This window comes from Abramis brama, assembly GCF_963993115.1.
Source record: "Abramis brama genome assembly, chromosome: 24".
In the NCBI taxonomy this organism is placed as follows: domain Eukaryota; kingdom Metazoa; phylum Chordata; class Actinopteri; order Cypriniformes; family Leuciscidae; genus Abramis; species Abramis brama.
The window spans coordinates 29,412,397-29,430,479 of record NC_139986.1 but is presented as its reverse complement, the minus strand read 5'-3'; the positions used below and the strand labels follow the sequence as shown (position 1 = coordinate 29,430,479).

Here is an 18,083-nt window from a genome sequence, read left to right as displayed (position 1 = left end):
ACAGTAAAGCCGTTGTTGTTGTGTGTCGGTCTGCAGAGCGTGTGTGTCCGCGCGGTCAGGTGTTCTCGGACTGCGTGTCGTCCTGTCCTGCGAGCTGCTCGTCTCCCGGCCCTCCGGCGGCGGGTCAGTGTCGGGACGAGTGTGTGGGGGGGTGCGAGTGTCCTCCGGGTCTGGTCCTGCACGCGGGTCAGTGTGTGCGACGGGTCGACTGTCCCTGTTTCCACCGGAGGCGCACGTACAGCGCAGGACAAGCCATCAGACAGAGGTGCAACACATGGTGGGTACAACAGAGACGACTGGTGTCGTCGACAGGTTCACGGAACGACTGATTCCAGTTCGCATGGATCTCGTCAGGGCCGTAAAACACAGAGAAGTGACACTGGGGATGGAGAAACACACCCAAATTAGCTTCGGTTAAACAGGCGTATTATAATCTGGGTAATGTGTAAACTAGATTTATGCCTATTTTTTCACATCTTCATGGACACAACAATGATTTCCCTCGTGTGGTAATATTTTTCCTTGTAATAATGTATGATTTGTAAAAATGAAAACTGCTGCGTTTGTGTGTAGATGATAGAATCAAAGTGTGTGTGTGTTGTGCACACGCTACATTGATTATGGCCAAGCATGCGCCCTTAAAATAGCATATGAATAACGCGCAACGCTCCACTGACTTCAGACGAGGTTTCTCCTGGTCAGTGGCGGAATTGTTTTCTGAAACTGCAAAATAGCACCAGGGAACGTTTGCGCCAGAACACGCCTCCTCTTTCCGCTGAACCGCCCCCGGGAGCGCAAGTTCATTCCCTAATTTACCGACGTGCGTCTGTGGTGCAAAATAGGAATCATACATGCGTCGGTGTACAAAGTTAATTGCGCTGGGTGCAAGATAGGGCCCTATGTTTATCACGTACAAAAAGTATTCTTGCGTACTTTTGCGTACAAAATTGCGTACAAAAAGTATTCTTGTCTAAACTTAAGGTTGAGCCACTGTAGTCACTTGGACTATTTTAACAATATTCTTTACTAAGTTTTCTGGGATGGCAGATATCGATCACATAGAAGTGATCACTGGTGTGTGTGTGTTGTAGTGTGTGTGGAGCCGGTCAGTGGGAGTGTTCTGCTGAGAGATGTGAAGCTCAGTGCGCTGTGATCGGAGCGATGCACGTCACAACCTTCGACCAGAAGAGGTTCAGCCTTCAGAGCGGAGACTGCCAGTTCACAGCCGTCGAGGTCAGTCACCCGGGGTGTGTGTGTGTGTGTGTGATTTGAGATCATCTCTGTGTGTTTGGAGTGATTTGAGATCATCTGTGTGTGTTTGGAGTGATTTGAGATCATCTGTGTGTGTTTGGAGCGATTTGAGATCATCTGTGTGTGTGTTTGGAGTGATTTGAGATCATCTGTGTGTGTTTGGAAGGATTTGAGATCATCTGTGTGTGTTTGGAGTGATTTGAGATCATCGGGTGTGTGTGTGTGTGTGTGTGTGTGTGTTTGGAGTGATTTGAGATCATCTGTGTGTGTTTGGAGTGATTTGAGATCATCGGTGTGTTTGGAGTGATTTGAGATCATCTCTGTGTGTTCGGTGTGATTTGAGATCATCGGTGTGTGTTTGCAGGATTTCGTGGACCAGAAGCTCAGCGTGGGCATCAGTGCAGGACAGTGTTCAGGAGGGTCTGCTGGGTGTCTGAGAGAGCTGAGGGTCACTGCGCTGACGACTACACTCACACTCACTGACTCAGGTCATACATCTCTCTCTTCATCTGTCCATCCACCCATCCATCCATCCATCCATCCATCCATCCATCTGTCCATCCCTCCCTCCATCCATCTGTCCATCCATCCATATATCCATCTGTCTCTTCACCTATCCATCCATCCATCCATCCGTCCATCCATCCATCCATCCGTCCATCCATCCATATATCCATCTGTCTCTTCACCCATCCATCCATCCATCCGTCCATCCATCCATCCATCCATCCGTCCATCCATCCATATATCCATCTGTCTCTTCACCCATCCATCCATCCATCCATCCATCCATCCATATATCCAGCTCTCTTTTTTCTCTTCATCCATCCATCCATCCATCCAATTGTCTTCATTGTCTTTGTCATTGTCTTCATTCATTCATTCATTAATTAATTCATTCATTCTTTCATTCATGATCTAGATTCTTATCTAGATTTATTTATACACAAATGTCTATGTATTTCATTTCACTCTAGTTACTTTTATCTTCCACAAAGCTTTACCATACAATATAAAACAGATATTGCCACAACAACATAAAACAGCAAAACAAAAGTCCTCAAGAAGACTGTAAATCTGTAATGTCAGGTTCAGTGCTGGTGAACGGTCAGCGAGAGCTTCTGCCGGTGATCACAGGAGATCTGATGGTCCGAAAGGCTTCCTCGAGTGTTCTGCTGATCCAGGCGTTCGGGGCTCGACTGATGTGGCATCTGGACGGGCCTCTTCTCCTCATCACCCTACAGCCGGGGTTTGCTCATAAGGTACCACAGTAACACACTGATCTCTTCAGTCTTTATTTATTTACCGATTCTAATAATAGAATATGGATTCTAAAGGCCCGTTCACACCAAGGACGATAAAGATATAGTTCTAAAAATCGTTCTCAATATTAAAGGGGTGGTTGATTGTGATTTCACTTTTCTAACTTTAGTTAGTGTGTAATGTTGCTGTTTGAGCAGAAACAACATCTGCAAAGTTACGACGCTCAAAGTTCAAAGCAAAGGGAGATATTTTATTTTACAACAAACGACTGATAGGGACTACACAAGCTTCCTCCCGGGTTAGTGACATCACTAACCCTAACATTTACATAAACCCCGCCTCGCAACAAATGGCTCTAAATGGCTCTGCTAAGAACAAGCTCTTGTAGCTCCGCCCTCTGTGCCAGGAGCAGCAGCTCATTTGCATTTAAAGAGCCCACACACAAAACGATGCATTTTTAAAAAATATAAAAAATGATCTGTGGGGTATTTTGAGCTCAAACTTCACATACACACTCTGGGGACATCAGAGACTTATTTTACATCTTGTAAGAAGGGGCATTATTCCCCTTATATGGAGTTAACACCACAGCTATAATGATAACGATATTTAGAAACGATATCGTTGGGTTCACTTTTGGAAAGATTTTTTTTCCAGCTGTTGAACAATAAAACACTGACAGCCAATCAGAATCCATTGTAATTTAAGGGCTCACGCATTTAAAATGGCAGACGACATTGCGGAGAAGTTAATCACCAAGGTGCAGAAAAATCCACCATTGTTTGACAAGTGAAGTTTCTTTGAAAGAAAATGGATATGGAAAACAATTGTTCATACCCTCTGAATAAACGTTGAGAAGTTTTACTCGTTTCGACAACATTGTCTTGCTTTCTTTGAAGTTGCGGTGAAAAAGACTAGGTGTTGTTTTTATTCCACTATATTGACTGCGTCAGCTAAATTCACAGTTAGATTATTAGATTGATTACACAAGTTTCACTCAAAACACAGCATGCTGAGGACATCTGCTGGTTAAAGCCGTGTAAATGCAACAAGAACAGCAAAAACAACATGTTCAATGACGTTGTACACACTTTGAAACCGCAGCGTGCAAGAATAAACAGACTGTTTTATCGTTCGTTGGTGTGGACGCAAATATAGTTATCGTTATAGTTATCGTTATAGTTATTCTTCTTGGTGTGGATGTAAATATAGTTATAGTTAGTGTTATAGTTATCTTTATAGTTATCGTTCTTGATGTGGACGCAAAATATAGTTATAGTTATCGTTATAGTTATCGTTCTTGATGTGGACACAAATATAGTTATCGTTATAGTTATCGTTATAGTTATCGTTCTTAGTGTGGATGCAAATATAGTTATAGTTATCGTTATAGTTATCGTTATAGTTATCGTTCTTGATGTGGACACAAATATAGTTATAGTTATAGTTATCGTTATAGTTATCGTTCTTAGTGTGGATGCAAATATAGTTATAGTTATCGTTATAGTTATCGTTATAGTTATCGTTCTTGATGTGGACACAAATATAGTTATCGTTATAGTTATCGTTATAGTTATCGTTCTTAGTGTGGATGCAAATATAGTTATAGTTATCGTTATAGTTATCGTTATAGTTATCGTTCTTGATGTGGACACAAATATAGTTATAGTTATAGTTATCGTTATAGTTATCGTTATAGTTATCGTTCTTAGTGTGGATGCAAATATCGTTATAGTTATCGTTATAGTTATCGTTCTTAGTGTGGATGGAAATATAGTTATCGTTATAGTTATCTTTATAGTTATCGTTCTTGGTGTGGACACAAATATAGTTATCGTTATTGTTATCTTTATAGTTATCGTTCTTGATGTGGACACAAATATAGTTATCGTTATTGTTATCTTTATAGTTATCGTTCTTGATGTGGACACAAATATAGTTATCGTTATAGTTATCGTTATAGTTATCGTTCTTGGTGTGGACACAAATATAGTTATCGTTATTGTTATCTTTATAGTTATCGTTCTTGGTGTGGACACAAATATAGTTATCGTTATAGTTATCGTTCTCGGTGTGAACAGCCCTTAACAATAGAATTTGGTAGCTGAAGCTAACTCAACTAGCAGGTTGGTCATGTGACCATTTGTTGTGATGTCAGGTTCGAGGATTGTGTGGCACTCTGACCTGGAGTCAGCATGATGATTTCACCACACCTGAGGGTGACGTCGAGAACAGCGTGTCCTCGTTTGCCGCCAAATTCAGAACGGGCTCCTGCCCTTTGCCCTCAGCGATGACCTCTGACCCCTGCGGGACGTACACCCAGCGGAGACAGTACGCAGAGAGTGTGTGCTCTGTGATTCACAGCTCAGTGTTTCAGGTCAGTGTGCTTTGGGTTACATTTACATTTAGAATAGTATAGAATAGAAAAGGTAAGTGCTTGTATTAATTGGTCAGGCGCTGATGGAAAAGGTGTGTGTCTTGCAGGCGTGTCATGACGTGGTGGACCGAGAGCCGTACATGCGTGTGTGTCTCAGTGAAGTGTGTGGCTGTGATCCGCAGAAGTCGTGCCAATGCATTGTCCTCGCGGCTTACGCCCGTCAGTGTGCCCAGGAGGGGGCGCCGGTCAGCTGGAGGAATCACACATTCTGCTGTAAGAAGCGCTTTAATGTTAAGATGTTACATGTTAATATTATTAGTGCTGGGCAACGATTAATAGCATCCAAAATAAAAGTTTGTGTTTACATAATAGTACATGTGTGTGTTGTGTGTATAGTTATTTTGTATATATAAATACACACACATATGCATGTATGTATTTAAGAAATATTTGCATGTATATAATGTATTTATATTTATACATCATTTATATTATATATAAATATAAACATTTTATATATAAATAACACTGAAATATATACATGCATGTGTGTATTTATATATACAAAATAATTATACACAGTATACACACATATTATGTAAACAAACTTATTATTTTGGATGCATTTAATCACGATTAATCGCCGCCCAGCACTAAATATTATATGTGATATTTGTTAATTATTCTGATTAGTTATTATAATTAATAAAGAAGTAGGGTAAGGAAGGGTTTAATGTTAAAATGTTACATGTTAATATTATATCTGATATCTGTAATATTATTTAATATTATTCTGATTTATTATTATCATAAATATTATTATTCATATAAATTAATAATTTATAAATTATATATATATATATATATATATATATATATATATATATATATATATATATAAAGGTCATAGTGGTTAAGTTTGACATTCTGCTGCTGTAGGAAATTTTAATCTTAAGATGTTAATATTATTTTTGAAACGTGGGTAACACTTTATTTTACAGTGTTGTTACACGTGACATGCAGTTACTGTAGAAATAAGTAAATTATGCATAATTACATGCAATTACATGCTAACCCAAAACAAACCCCTTATCCTAACCCTAACCCTGTAGTAAGGACATGTAGTAGTACTTGTGTTATTTCTCAGTACTTACACTGTAACACTGACACCTTAAAATTATTATTTATTCAATATTTATATTATTTAATGTAATTATTAATATTTATTAACAATATAATACTTAAATATATTAATTGTATAAAATATATTTCATGTATTATTTTATAATAATATACATTATTTAAAATAATATTAATATTCAATATTATATGTGGTGAAATCACACATTCGGCTGTTAGAAACTTACATGATTACATAATCTATCATATTTGTAATATTTAATATTAATATTATTACAATTATTTAAAATATAATAATTCAAATATTTTAATGAAATATATTCGGTATTTATATATATTCGGTATTAAATATATTCGGTATTATATACATATATATAATTCTATATATATATATATATATATATATATATATATATGAATTAAATAATATATTTAATGTTATAATACAATTGAATATATAATAATATATATTATTAAAAATAATATTAATATTTAATATTATATATGATAGTGTTAAATGTGGCACAAGACATATGAGAGCTGTTCAAATGCGTCCCCAGAGCCGAGAGAAATGTTGATTATAAATATCAGAAGTAGTGATAGAAGCTCAGGTGTGTGTTCCTCTCCTGCAGCGGTGCGGTGCTCTGGAGGACAGGTGTATCAGGAGTGCGGGCGTCCGTGCGGATCGTCCTGTGCCGATCTGTGGAGCGGATGGAGCTGTGAGGGGGACGAGGGCGAAGGGAACTGTGTGCCGGGGTGTCAGTGTCCCGACGGACTGGCACAGGACAGTCAGGGTCAGTGTGTGCCTGTCCACATGTGTCCCTGCACATACGGAGGCCAGATCCATCCCGCGGGAAGCACCAGACAGAAGAACTGCAACAGCTGGTAGGAAAAACACAGCCACCGATTCTCACTCATGAGGGGCGACGTGAAGCTTGTTCTGAAAGGGTTAAAGCTCAGGGCGGTGAAGAGGTTAAAGGTCAGGGTTAAAGGTCAGGGTAGTGAAGGGGTTAAAGCTCAGGGTGGTGAAGGGGTTAAAGCTCAGGGCGGTGAAGAGGTTAAAGGTCAGGGTTAAAGGTCAGGGTAGTGAAGGGGTTAAAGCTCAGGGTGGTGAAGGGGTTAAAGCTCAGGGCGGTGAAGAGGTTAAAGGTCAAGGTTAAAGGTCAGGACAGTGAAGGGGTTAATGCCCAGGGTGGTGAAGAGGTTAAAGGTCAGGGTGGTGAAGAGGTTAAAGGTCAGGGTGGTGAAGGGGTTAAAGGTCAGGGTGGTGAAGGGATTAAAGCTCAGGGTGGTGAAGGGGTTAACGCTCAGGGCGGTGAAGAGGTTAAAGGTCAGGGTGGTGAAGAGGTTAAAGGTCAGGGTGGTGAAGGGATTAAAGCTCAGGGTTTTTTATTTATTCCTCATGGTAGTAATATTATCTTAATTTATGCTGGGTTTTTTTTTCTTTATGCAACATAAAGTCTGTCTGCCCGTCGTCCCCATCAAGGGTTTTATGGTGGTGTTGTGAAAAGCATCATGTCTGCTTTATGGTTCTTTATGGTTTTGGGGGCAGATTTTTATCACCTGCACTCTGATAACACAGCAAATGTTCATCAGAAAATCACCTTTGTACTCAAACTAATGCATGTACTGTATGTGGACCAAAGAGGAAAGCACAAAAAATCACTGACTAACAGAAACCAATGTGAAGAGCGATATTTTATCACTATTTTTATCGTCTATTTTATATTCCTGCTTACATGTTTATTTATGAAATATATCAGTTGTCTTAAATGAAACATGTTTCTATGATCTGATATTGGAAATAATGTAATTGCATTAATTACCTAGATTTTTACTTTTTCTGAAGACAAGGAGGTTGCTAGGGTGTTCTTGGTGGTCATCGAGTGTTTGAGAGGTGTGAGGTTGCTAGGCTGTTCTGTGAGGTTGCTAGGGTGTTCTGTGAGGTTGCTAGGGTGTTCTGTGAGGTTGCTAGGGTGTTCTTGGCGGTCATCGAGTGTTTGAGAGGTGTGAGGTTGCTAGGCTGTTCTGTGAGGTTGCTAGGGTGTTCTGTGAGGTTGCTAGGGTGTTTTGTGAGATTGCTAGGGTGTTCTGTGAGGTTGCTAGGGTGTTCTTGGCAGTCAGCGATTGTTTGAGAGGTGTTAGGTTGCTAGGCTGTTCTGTGAGGATGCTAGGGTGTTTTGTGAGGTTGCTAGGGTGTTCTTGGCGGTCAGCAAGTGTTTGAGAGGTGTTAGGTTGCTAGGCTGTTCTGTGAGGTTGCTAGGGTGTTCTTGGCGGTCAGTGAGTGTTTGAGAGGTGTTAGGTTGCTAGGGTGTTCTGTGAGGTCGCTAGGGTGTTCTTGGCGGTCAGCGAGTGTTTGAGAGGTGTTAGGTTGCTAGGCTGTTCTGTGAGGTTGCTAGGGTGCTCTTGGCGGTCATCGAGTGTTTGAGAGGTGTGAGGCTGCTAGGGTGTTCTGTGAGGTTGCTAGAGGTGTTCTGTGAGGTTGCTAGGGTGTTTTGTGAGGTTGCTAGGGTGTTCTTGGCGGTCAGCGAGTGTTTGAGAGGTGTTAGGTTGCTAGGCTGTTCTGTGAGGTTGCTAGGGTGTTCTTGGCGGTCAGCGAGTGTTTGAGAGGTGTTAGGTTGCTAGGCTGTTCTGTGAGGTTGCTAGGGTGTTCTTGGCGGTCAGTGAGTGTTTGAGAGGTGTTAGGTTGCTAGGGTGTTCTGTGAGGTTGCTAGGGTGTTCTTGGCGGTCAGTGAGTGTTTGAGAGGTGTGAGGTTGCTAGGCTGTTCTGTGAGGTTGCTAGGGTGTTCTGTGAGGTTGCTAGGGTGTTCTGTGAGGTTGCTAGGGTGTTCTTGGCGGTCATCGAGTGTTTGAGAGGTGTGAGGTTGCTAGGCTGTTCTGTGAGGTTGCTAGGGTGTTCTGTGAGGTTGCTAGGGTGTTTTGTGAGATTGCTAGGGTGTTCTGTGAGGTTGCTAGGGTGTTCTTGGCAGTCAGCGAGTGTTTGAGAGGTGTTAGGTTGCTAGGCTGTTCTGTGAGGTTGCTAGGGTGTTTTGTGAGGTTGCTAGGGTGTTCTTGGCGGTCAGCAAGTGTTTGAGAGGTGTTAGGTTGCTAGGCTGTTCTGTGAGGTTGCTAGGGTGTTCTTGGCGGTCAGTGAGTGTTTGAGAGGTGTTAGGTTGCTAGGGTGTTCTGTGAGGTTGCTAGGGTGTTCTTGGCGGTCATCGAGTGTTTGAGAGGTGTGAGGTTGCTAGGGTGTTCTGTGAGGTTGCTAGAGGTGTTCTGTGAGGTTGCTAGGGTGTTTCGTGAGGTTGCTAGGGTGTTCTTGGCGGTCAGCGAGTGTTTGAGAGGTGTTAGGTTGCTAGGCTGTTCTGTGAGGTTGCTAGGGTGTTCTTGGCGGTCAGTGAGTGTTTGAGAGGTGTTAGGTTGCTAGGGTGTTCTGTGAGGTTGCTAGGGTGTTCTTGGCGGTCAGTGAGTGTTTGAGAGGTGTGAGGTTGCTAGGGTGTTCTGTGAGGTTGCTAGAGGTGTTCTGTGATGTTGCTAGGGTGTTTTGTGAGGTTGCTAGGGTGTTCTTGGCAGTCAGCGAGTGTGTGAGAGGTGTGAGGTATCTGATGAAGTCACTCTATGACCCACGGGCTCTGTGTCTCGGGATAGGTTGATTTCATTGCATCTCTTGTACTTCAGATCAGCCGTCGACCCATCGATAGAATCAACAGAATCCTGTGTTCACTTAATTTTTTTTTGTTTAGATTTTACTTAATCTGACTCCAATTTCAACTGATTATTAAATTTAGATTGTGTTTCTAATTGGAAACTAATCATAAATATTGGTTATATGTTAATTTAGATCTTTGATTATTCTGGGTATCCCGTACTTTAAATTATTTGTTCATTAGGGACCCGATATCGCATAGAAAATCCACATCGGCCGGTCGTGTTTTCGGGGAGGAAGAGGATTCTCAGATGTCTTGAAGAGACACCACCCAAAAATCTTTCAATCTTTCTCATAATACAAGTGATTGCATTTGACCAATCACACTAAGACATTTAAAATGATACCAAACATGAAAGGGACAAAACTATATATTCACAAGATACATCATATGTGATATACAGGCATTCTTTCGTGAACTTTCGGTGACTTGAATCAGGGATGCATAGATAAACGATGTCCTGTACTCTTTCTTTGAGGTCTTCTCTCCACGGGTGCGTTTTATTGTTTTATTGCAGGGTGTTTTGTTCTCCGCTTTTGTCTTAGCAGGAAAGCCAAGTCTAACACGGGTTTATGACGGCTGATATCTAATGTGCTTCTCGTCTGGGCTTCATGTTCGGTGTGGTAATGTGGAGTTTGGGTCCGAACGATAATGAAACGTAGATTGAGATTGCACATTTATGATGCGTTTCCTTAAAAATCCACATGTGTGTGTTTATGAGTAATGTATTTCTGCATGTGAAACACCTGCTCACAATTCAAATCAATAGATCTGGGGTAAACATGAAGACAGTATTCAGTATTGTGTTTGTGGGATCATTTACAAGCAAATCTTTATGGTGTCACACACCTGTTATTAATTAATTAATATATTTATTTTATTGATTCTCTTTATTTATTTTGTGTTTTCCCTGCTAGGACTTGTTTGTGGGATTGTTTCCCAGCAATTCTTTATGGTGTCACTATAGAGGGGCTTTATCTTGATGATTTATTTGTTTGTTTGTTTTGTATTTGTATTTATTTTATCTTTATTTATTTATTTATTTTTATAATTTATTTTATCTAGATTCATTAATTATTTTTTTTAATTATATTTAATAATTTATATATTTTCTATCTAGATTTATTTATTTTATCTTTATTTACTTATTTCTACAATTATTTATTTTATCTTAATTTTTTATGTGTTTAATCATTTATTTATTTTCTATCTATCTATATTTATTTATTTTACCTTTATTTATTTATTTCTAGATTTATTTGTATCTTTATTTAGTTATTTCTAGTTTTATGTATTTTATCTTTATTTTTATTTTTTTCTAGATTTATTCGTTCATTGTTAAAATTATATTTCATTTATTTATTTATTTTATATTTTATATTCAATTTTATTTTATTCAATCTAGATTTATTTATTTTTTATTAATTGATTTATGCATGCCTCTAAAAATCACCAAAACACAGTTGATTCAAACACATCAAGACTTGATGAAGAAGAGTGACTTTAGTGAAGAGTCCTGCAGTATTTTAGATTCACAGATACAGACTCTTGATCTAATGCAGCGACATTCAGACTTTTATAAGTGATCAGATATGTTAGTGGGGCTGAAGGTTGAGGGTTTATCAGGCTCCAGAGCGACTCTTTAGTGTTTATTTAACTGTCAAACACTCATTATATGTTGACCTTTCTTCTGCCTCTCCTTCTATCCTGAAAGAACCCAACAGTGTGACCTCTGTTTAACCTCTATCTGACCTCCTAACAAACAGATTGAAAGCAGATAGAATGAAAGAGAAGAAAACGTGTATTTCTTCAGGCCTAAACTGAAGAACCTAAACTTATTAATTTCAGTTAGTTGTCTTGTCTAATGTCTGTATTTTGCCTGTGTTTGCAGTGTGTGTGTGCGTGGCGTGTGGAACTGCACGGATCTCTCGTGTCCTGAGGTCCATCAGTGTCCAGGATCTCTGATCTTCTCTCCTCGATCGTGTTTGAGGACGTGCTCCAGCTCTCCTCTGGACGCCTGTACTGAACCCGTCCACGGCTGTGTGTGTCCGGACGGGACTGTGCTGCTGGTGTGTTTCCTTGAAACGCAATCTAAACACACACCATCATACGGCTTGACATTAGCCAACAGAAATACCTTCTAAGAATGTTATGCTATGAAAACAGTTTCTTAATGTTCTCTGAAATGTTTTTCCTTGGTTACACGAACATTCCATTTTGCAAACGTTGTGGGAATGTTACATTTGAATGTTCTCTGAACATTCCGAAACAAGTGGAAACATTTTAAAAAATGTTAGAATTACATCCAACTGACCCGAAGCCATAAAATTATACTTAATTTTTTGTTTTGTCCAGAAAGCTTATTTTATTTCATTTTGATAATATTTTTTTCTATTTTTTAATGCAATTTATTTGGAGATTTTGTTATTTGTTATTTTTTATTTTATTTACCTTTAAATTACTAGATTTGATCAATAAATAATAAATAAATAATAATTTAAGCGCATTCCTCACATTCTTTCAACTTAAATTCAAAATAACTCACAATTTCATGCATAACCCTTTTAATTCAGCTCTAAATATCTGACATCGGGTGTCTTTGCCGACCTCTTGTGGAAAATAAATTATATAAGATGATATTTCACGACTCTAGATGGCCTTATATCTCTATATGGAGCAAATGAGCTGTTCCTCTGGGTCCTAAAGCCAGTTTCTTTAGTATGCATTCAGATACACATGTAGACATTATAAAATCATTTTTTGGTAAAGTTTTAGCATTTTTAGTTTGAATTTTGAGCATTTTTAGGTTTTTCTGTGTGTACTGAAGCATTCCTCACATTCCAGTCATTCCTAAAGGGGTCAAACTGACCAGCGAGGGAAGGATTTGTTACTTTTTTAAATTTCACAAAACTCCTCAAATCCATTTAATTTGTTTTGTGTGTACATTAGATTAGCTGACATTAATACAAAGCCACAAAACTCACGAAACCCTGATTTCATGGGGGTTTCAAAAGCGTAAACATAATTAATTTGGCTGAACTAGCACAACAGACTCACAGTTCAACCAATCAGGAGGCTGAGATAGTCACATTAGTTCTGCCCATTCCTCATTTTAAACCAGGTTTGCACCATTATAACCTTTATCAGTGGATTCATCTTTTTTTGTGTGTCTTCAGGGTGATCAGTGTGTAAAGCCAGACGAGTGTCCATGTCATCACAACGGCAGACTTTATTTCACCAATGACACCATTTCTAAAGACTGCAACACATGGTGAGCAGAAACAAACATCTGAAAGCTTCATAGTTTATCTGTGCATCACTACTGTATTATCTCTTTTAATTCATTTTATAACGGTTTTAATTTTCCTTGCTTTTATTTAATTCCTTTCTGTGTAAAGTACTTTGAATTACTATAGTGTATGAAATGTGCTATACAAATAAACTTGCCTTGCCTAGTAACTGAAAACATTACAGAAAGTGCTTTTGACCCAATCCACAACACCCAACACACATCAGTCCAATCACAGACTAAACCAAGCGCCACCCTACATTTGTTCTTGATCGAGAAGCCGTTCACTCGGATATACGTACGTCACAACAGGGATAAAAAGACTATTGCATCTTCTGTTTCATGCTCAACAAACAAGTATTCATTACTTCAATCAGCTCATTGTTTCTGCATTAGATTATTACATTGTTTAAATTAATACCTTTTTAGCTAACTGTGATGTTATATATGTACATTTCTGAAATGTATAACTTAGACAGTTTCCTCTGATAACAGATCACTCTAAATTGTAATATGGACTCATGTATTTTTTGTAAAGCTGCTGTGAAATGTTGTGTGTTGTGAAAAGCGCTGTACTAATAAATGTGAATTGAACTGAACGCTGACTTCAACCCTGGTGTGTATTGGCAGTGTGTGTGGCGAGCAGCGCTGGCACTGCGGGCAGGCGTTCTGCTCGGGAACCTGCGTGGCCACCGGGGACCCGCACTACATCACGTTTGACGGGCGTTATTTCTCGTTCCTGGGCGACTGCGAGTACGTTCTGGCGCAGGAGTCGAGCGGGCTGTTCAGTGTGAGCGCGGAGAACGTGCCGTGCGGGAGCACAGGGGTGACCTGCACTAAATCTGTCACGCTGACCGTCGGGAACACGGCCGTACATCTGCTGAGAGGTCACACACTCACACACACACACACACAGGCACACACGCAGACACACACACACACGCAGGCACACACACACACACACACACACACACACAGGCACACACGCAGACACACACACACACACACACACACACACACAGGCACACACAGACACACACACACACAGGCACACACGCAGACACACACACACACACACACACACACACACACACAGGCACACACACAGAGACACACACACACACACACACACACACAGGCACACACGCAGACACACACACACACACAGGCACACACGCAGACACACAGGCACACACGCAGACACACACACATACACACACACACACACACGCACACGCACGCACTCACTCACACATACACACACGCACACATAACAAAGTTACATCTGCTGAGAGGTCAAACATACACACACACACACACACACACACATATATATTATTAGTATGCATAAAATACATGTATTAATAATTACTAATTACTTTTTAATAAATACAAAATAAATAATTTATTTAATAAATAATATCTTTTTTTATTATTATAGACTAGATTTATTTATTTAAAAACAAATTTTTTATCGTAAAATGTGTTTTATTAACAACTGCATATTGATTTATTTTTGCACTACATTGATGTAAAAAAGGCAGTTGAGGTCTGATTACATTCAGATTTATGCGAGTAATATTTTGACATCAGGTGTTCATGTTCATGTTTTCTCTCAGGTAAATCCGTGACGGTCAACGGGATTCCTGTGACTCTTCCAAAGTTGTATTCGGGCAGCGGCCTGACCCTGGAGCGGGTCGGGTTGTTCGTGTCGCTCTCCTCTCGGCTCGGAGTCACTCTGCTCTGGGATGGAGGTTCGTCTGTGTTCATTTGTTTTTCCTTGATTTTGCTTTAGTGCTGAAAGCTGTTAGTGTCCAGCACTGCATCTGTGTGTCTGCGCAGGTATGCGTGTTTACGTCCGGCTAACTCCGAATCTGCGCGGCCGAGTCGGAGGATTGTGTGGGAATTTCGATGGAGATGCAGAGAACGACTTCACTACGAGACAAGGCATCATGGAGTCCACTCCGGAACTGTTCGGAAACTCCTGGAAGATCAGCCCTTCGTGTCCTGATGTCCCAGACCAGGATCTTCGTGACCCCTGCGTTGTAAGTACTCTCACATTAGGGGAGATCTAAAGTTCACCTTTCCATTTCCAAGTTTAGGCATAAAATTGGTCACTCCAGATATTTTGTAATTCCCGACTGGACCTTTCAAGTAAGTAAGTACAATTTTATTTATGTAGTACAAAGGGCTTTAGCCTATACAAAATGTAAAATTGAGAATCACGATTTTTTTGTTTCAAACCGAGATCATGATTCTGAACAGACAATTAAACAAAATAATGTAATTTACTAGAGGTTCTGACAAAAAATGTTAATTGCTGCAGTCTATTTTTTTGTTTTTGTTGTGGAAAATCAGTTTGTAGGAATGATTTAATACTTCATTACTGGATGAATCAGTGTTTTTGAAGGAATCTCTTGAATGAATGATTCAGTGACTCACTCAAAGACTTCACTAGTTTCATTACTGGATGAATCAGCGTTTTTGAACAAATCTCTCGAATGAATGATTCAGTGACTCACTCAAAGACTTCACTTGTTTCATTACTGGATGAATCAGTGTTTTTGAAGGAATCTCTTGAATGAATGATTCAGTGACTCACTCAAAGACTTCACGTGTTTCATTACTGGATGAATCAGCGTTTTTGAAGGAATCCCTTGAATGAATGATTCAGTGACTCACTCAAAGACTTCACTTGTTTCATTACTGGATGAATCAGCGTTTTTGAACTAATCTCTTGAATGAATGATTCAGTGACTCACTCAAAGACTTCACTAGTTTCATTACTGGATGAATCATCGTTTTTGAACAAATCTCTCGAATGAATGATTCAGTGACTCACTCAAAGACTTCACTTGTTTCATTACTGGATGAATCAGTGTTTTTGAAGGAATCTCTTGAATGAATGATTCAGTGACTCACTCAAAGACTTCACGTGTTTCATTACTGGATGAATCAGCGTTTTTGAAGGAATCCCTTGAATGAATGATTCAGTGACTCACTCAAAGACTTCACTAGTTTCATTACTGGATGAATCAGCGTTTTTGAACTAATTTCTTGAATGAATGATTCAGTGACTCACTCAAAGACTTCACTAGTTTCATTACTGGATGAATCAGCGTTTTTGAACAAATCTCTTGAATGAATGATTCAGTGACTCACTCAAAGACTTCACTAGTTTCATTACTGGATGAATCAGCGTTTTTGAACAAATCTCTTGAATGAATGATTCAGTGACTCACTCAAAGACTTCACTTGTTTCATTACTGGATGAATCAGTGTTTTTGAAGGAATCTCTTGAATGAATGATTCAGTGACTCACTCAAAGACTTCACGTGTTTCATTACTGGATGAATCAGCGTTTTTGAAGGAATCCCTTGAATGAATGATTCAGTGACTCACTCAAATTTTTCACTTGTTTCATTACTGGATGAATCAGCGTTTTTGAACAAATCTCTTGAATGAATGATTCAGTGACTCACTCAAAGACTTCACTAGTTTCATTACTGGATGAATCAGCGTTTTTGAACAAATCTCTCGAATGAATGATTCAGTGACTCACTCAAAGACTTCACTTGTTTCATTACTGGATGAATCAGTGTTTTTGAAGGAATCTCTTGAATGAATGATTCAGTGACTCACTCAAAGACTTCACGTGTTTCATTACTGGATGAATCAGCGTTTTTGAAGGAATCCCTTGAATGAATGATTCAGTGACTCACTCAAAGACTTCACTTGTTTCATTACTGGATGAATCAGCGTTTTTGAACAAATCTCTTGAATGAATGATTCAGTGACTCACTCAAAGACTTCACTAGTTTCATTACTGGATGAATCAGCGTTTTTGAACAAATCTCTCGAATGAATGATTCAGTGACAAATACATTTTTAACAGTCATATGTTTTTGAGTGTTTTTGAGTGTCCTGTAAATGGTAAATGACCTTTCATGACCTTCAGATCAACCCTCACCGTGTGACGTGGGCGAAGAAGAAGTGTGCGGTGATCATTCAGGAGATCTTCAGCTCGTGTCACTCAGAAGTGCCGTACCAGCAGTACTACGACTGGTGTGTCTTTGACGCCTGCGGGTGAGAAACTGAAGGTTTGAAAGTTAAAGTTAGATTCATCATATGCTTGTACTTGTCCTCATGTGTGGTGTGTTGTGCAGGTGTGACTCTGGCGGCGACTGTGAGTGTTTGTGTACGGCTGTGGCTGCGTATGCAGAAGAGTGTAACCGCAGAGGAGCGTATGTGCGCTGGAGGTCACAGGAACTCTGCCGTGAGTCAAGTCACCTCTATTTATATAGCACTTTTACAATACAGATTGTTTCAAAGCATCAGGAAACTAATAATCAGGAACTAATCAGCAACAGGAAAATAATGCAACAAAGTTTGTTTCTAGAAGAAAATAGCGCCATAGTCCAGCTTAAGTAAGTTCAGTGATGGTTCATTTTTGTTTTAAAATTTTTATTAATTTAGTTCATTTATCTAAACAGAGAAAACAGTGATGTCATTGTCCAGCTCAGTTCAGTTCTCATATAATGATGTCAATACAGGAGATCAGATAAAATTGTTGAATATTAAATGTTAAATGTCCCCAACTAAGCAAGCAAAAAGCCAAAGGTGAAGGCGACAGTGGAACCAAAACTCAATCATTCCGGTGAAAATGGAAACAGTCGCTCAGTTCTCCTCCGGCCAACGAACGAGCAGTGTATGATTATGATTATGATTCAGGCAGCATTACAGGTCAGAAGTCAGATTGGATCAGATCATTCAGAATATTATCCAGTTCCATCTGGTTGAAGATCGGAGTCACGCCGGTATGGAGACGAGTTTGTTGAGGATCTGAGCTGAGTGAGTGGAGGCGGGGCTCATTTGCATATTCATATAACCGCGTATACTAAATGAGGCAAGGGTGTAGAGTTACATTCAAGATATTTTAAAGGAGAACTCCGGTCAATTTTAACATTGAGCTCATTTTTTTGTAAATTTGGAGTGCTGTCAGTACAGAGAACAACGACAAAAATCGGTGTTGCCTACACCGTGTTATCCTCTTTTTAAAATTTGCACCCTGTTGACT

General features: G+C 39.5%; 1 protein-coding gene across 1 annotated transcript in view; it reads left to right on the top strand.

Moving 5' to 3' along the window:
• The window catches only part of sspo (SCO-spondin), a gene marked incomplete at its 3' end in the record, with an annotated part of 116,103 nt that overhangs the window by 11,697 nt on the left and 86,323 nt on the right, over positions 1-18,083 (top strand). The window contains 14 exon segments of the mRNA XM_084102078.1: positions 37-277; positions 1,092-1,233; positions 1,616-1,739; positions 2,341-2,513; positions 4,673-4,891; positions 4,999-5,164; positions 6,664-6,916; positions 11,609-11,786; positions 12,894-12,988; positions 13,637-13,893; positions 14,626-14,760; positions 14,849-15,051; positions 16,965-17,092; positions 17,173-17,282. Coding sequence (XP_083958204.1) covers positions 37-277; positions 1,092-1,233; positions 1,616-1,739; positions 2,341-2,513; positions 4,673-4,891; positions 4,999-5,164; positions 6,664-6,916; positions 11,609-11,786; positions 12,894-12,988; positions 13,637-13,893; positions 14,626-14,760; positions 14,849-15,051; positions 16,965-17,092; positions 17,173-17,282 — 2,424 coding nt within the window.